The sequence below is a fragment of the Silene latifolia genome, chromosome 6 (assembly GCF_048544455.1).
Source record: "Silene latifolia isolate original U9 population chromosome 6, ASM4854445v1, whole genome shotgun sequence".
NCBI lineage: Eukaryota > Viridiplantae > Streptophyta > Magnoliopsida > Caryophyllales > Caryophyllaceae > Silene > Silene latifolia.
The window spans coordinates 38,442,100-38,444,896 of record NC_133531.1 but is presented as its reverse complement, the minus strand read 5'-3'; the positions used below and the strand labels follow the sequence as shown (position 1 = coordinate 38,444,896).

At 36.8% G+C, this 2,797-nt stretch overlaps 1 protein-coding gene across 3 annotated transcripts; it reads left to right on the top strand.

The window, feature by feature from the left end:
• The first annotated feature begins 845 nt into the window (after positions 1 to 845).
• LOC141586749 (PHD finger protein ALFIN-LIKE 3-like) lies at positions 846 to 2,579 on the top strand. 3 transcript variants are annotated; one of them, XM_074408067.1, is made up of 3 exons: positions 846 to 909; positions 1,527 to 1,659; positions 2,123 to 2,579. In XM_074408067.1, exons 1-3 carry the CDS (start codon positions 854 to 856, stop codon positions 2,348 to 2,350), a joined length of 417 nt encoding a protein of 138 aa, XP_074264168.1. In that variant the 5' UTR covers positions 846 to 853; the 3' UTR covers positions 2,351 to 2,579. The 3 variants fall into 3 exon arrangements, 2 of the variants coding, with proteins under 2 accessions (XP_074264168.1, XP_074264167.1); XM_074408066.1 differs by having other exon boundaries at positions 2,108 to 2,577; XR_012519619.1 differs by lacking the exon at positions 846 to 909 and adding an exon at positions 1,101 to 1,226 and having other exon boundaries at positions 2,108 to 2,577.
• The last annotated feature ends 218 nt before the right edge of the window (positions 2,580 to 2,797 follow it).

Here is a 2,797-nt window from a genome sequence, read left to right as displayed (position 1 = left end):
CTCTAACCTCACTCTTGAGCCACTAAACAAAGATAACTGCCTCTCTTTTTTCTAAAATTGTTGGGGAGTTGCGAGTCTCGTGACTAATTATCAGAGACTCGAAAGCGCTTCACAAAAAAAAAAAAATCGTTATGATCGACTAGAGTTCGGTATCTTTATATAATGCAGAACTTTTTAGGTAAGACAAAGACATGCTTTGCATATTTAACAAAGAAACACATTGTCTTTAGTTTCTAAACACAGATTTTTTATTTTTTATTTTCTGTAAAAGAAAGGAAAAAAAAAAAGTATAAATTCTTGATTTATTGTTTAGCTTTGGAATTTTCTTTGGAGTAGTTTTCTGAACACTGGAGAATGAATTCCCCTCTTATAGCTGCAATTTTCTTTTGAAACTGAAAGTTAGACTTGTATACAAAAATATGTATATTTTTCTTTGCTGCATCTGTGTTGATGTTATAATTGACTACTCATCATATATCTATCCGTACGAAGAGACATCCAACATTGCATCAACGGTCATGGTTAGTGAAAATTTCCCAATGCTATTTTCTTTGTTTGAAAATAAAACCCTAGTGAATTTTGTGTTTCACTCACAAGTATAACAAAAAACTTTCTTCTGTTCGTAGGTATTACCATGAGATTTGTATCTTTCAAATTCCTGATTCTGATGGCACATACAAGAGTATGCTAGTAAAAGAAGAGGGAGTAGTGCTAAATAGGATATATCTGAGCCTATATATAGTTTGTATGTCTGAGTGCTTGTGTAGTCATTAACATCAAGCCAATATCAGTGGTCCATATGGCCTTCAAGTTATCTCTCCTCCGTTTTTTCAATAGGACCTCCCACTCCCTCATGAACTCTTCCGATGGTGTAATCTGGCTATTTTCTGAGTGTTCAATCGTGACCATGTATGTTTTTGTCATTATTCTAGCGGATTTGGTTTTAGTGCCCTTGCTTTATGTTGTTGAGAATTAAATAGGCTAACAATTTTAGCCTATTGTCAGACTGTGAGGGGAGTCATAAATAGTAATGTGGTCCATACAAGATTTTAGATATCTTTGTTTATCAGTTTAGCAAAGGTGTAATTTATTTTTTGCATGAAAAGTTTAGCGTATCAATCTTGGTTTGACTTATCTTGAGTTACGGAGGAAGTATGAAGCAAGCAAGCTAATCACCACATTGTGTTTGTTTGGTTCACCAATGTTCCTTTAACCCTTTCTGTCAGGTAAGGATCACTTGTCTGATACTATGACACAACACTTCATCTTAGGCCAAAACATAAATATGTTTCACAAAATTGCTAGGTTCGACATTAGCTTTGTTGGAGTAATATAGGTTAGCATTCATGAAGCGGTTGCTGTAATTCTTAATTATTGTCAATTAGCAGTCTATTGGCAAAATGAAGAGTTTTATGGCTACGTTTACTATAGCTTGCTAGTTGAGGGATTCCCCGGTCATTTATATTACTTGCTTTTATGATAACAAAGTGTAGTCTCTTTAAACTTCTCATATTTTTTTGATGTAGGAGGCGGCTTTTCAATATGATAAATGATCTTCCGACTGTATATGAAGCTGTGACTGGCAAAGCTAAGAAACAAGTGGAGAGGTCTAAAGTCTCACAGCACAGCAGCACTAAATCAAAATCACATTCAAATTCGGTAAAAATTCGACTTTGTTGCCTTATTTGGCTTTGTTCGCTATCTGTATGCTGTTTTTTTTTCCTTCATTTCATCTGCCATCCCAATTTGGTGTCACGGTGGTGATATTTGGTCAACAGAGACCCGATACATGGTTGACACACGAGTCATGACTAGTACAACTGATACCAGACCAATACTACTGATGATAACATGGTTGCGTCATGTGTGGTTTGGGGTTCGTTCTGTTGAAGCTCAATCCAAATCATTTGTATAACTAACTAGTTGAGAGTAGTAGCATTCTACACCCTCGATTATGTTCTCAGAACCGATTTGACCACTAAACCATACAATAGTTTCACCGTCGTATTTCTTTCCCCACTTATATTCTGTGCATTATACGGTTTCTTGGCTTATCTTCAAAACATATCAATCTTGTCAATCGTTGTGCATGGGACGATGAAAGCAGCATCCTGGAATGCAGGTCAAGCATGCAAAGGCAATTCAACCAAAGGAAGAAGACGAGGAGAATGGTGATACTCTATGTGGGGCCTGTGGCGATACCTACTCATCTAACGAGTTCTGGATATGTTGTGATATCTGCGAAACTTGGTTCCATGGCAAGTGTGTCAAGATTACACCAGCACGTGCTGAGCACATTAAGCAGTACAAATGTCCTTCCTGCACTCTCAGTAAGAAGACTCAGCCATGACATTGCTCGATTTCCCTGGCTCCGTATTTGGTATCTCATTGATTATGACTTCTGTTCATTAGCTCTTGTGAATGTTTTTGGAACTTGTTAGTAGGATCTAGGATCTCGGTTACTTGATCACGTAATTGCTTAATCTTCCGCTTAGGACTTCGAAAACTTGTTTAAATATTAGCGTCCTAATGATGTCTTACTCGAACACAAAAAGTTCTCACCAAGATCTAACTACTCATTTTAGTATCATCGGCTTATTTGCGAATCTATTTGTCTTGCAATATCCATCTGGCAACACTATCCTGTTAGTCGGCTATAAACTGGTCTCATAATACGCTTATTTCAGGACCGTTTATGGTTTGATGACCGGTTTTTAAAGCGACAATATTGAACTTCATAAACTTCACTACACTGTGTTTTATGAGAACTGCGACTTGAAATTAATTGTGAGTTAGG

Excerpts from the sequence above, each read along its gene's own strand:
- LOC141586749 (XM_074408066.1), top strand. The coding sequence starts at position 854 with ATGAACTCTTCCGATGGTGTAATCTGGCTATTTTCTGAGTGTTCAATC. Across the intron at positions 910-1,526 it reads GAGTGTTCAATCGTGACCAT|GAGGCGGCTTTTCAATATGA; the intron begins GTATGTTTTTGT and ends TTTTTGATGTAG. Across the intron at positions 1,660-2,107 it reads CAAAATCACATTCAAATTCG|CATCCTGGAATGCAGGTCAA; the intron begins GTAAAAATTCGA and ends CGATGAAAGCAG.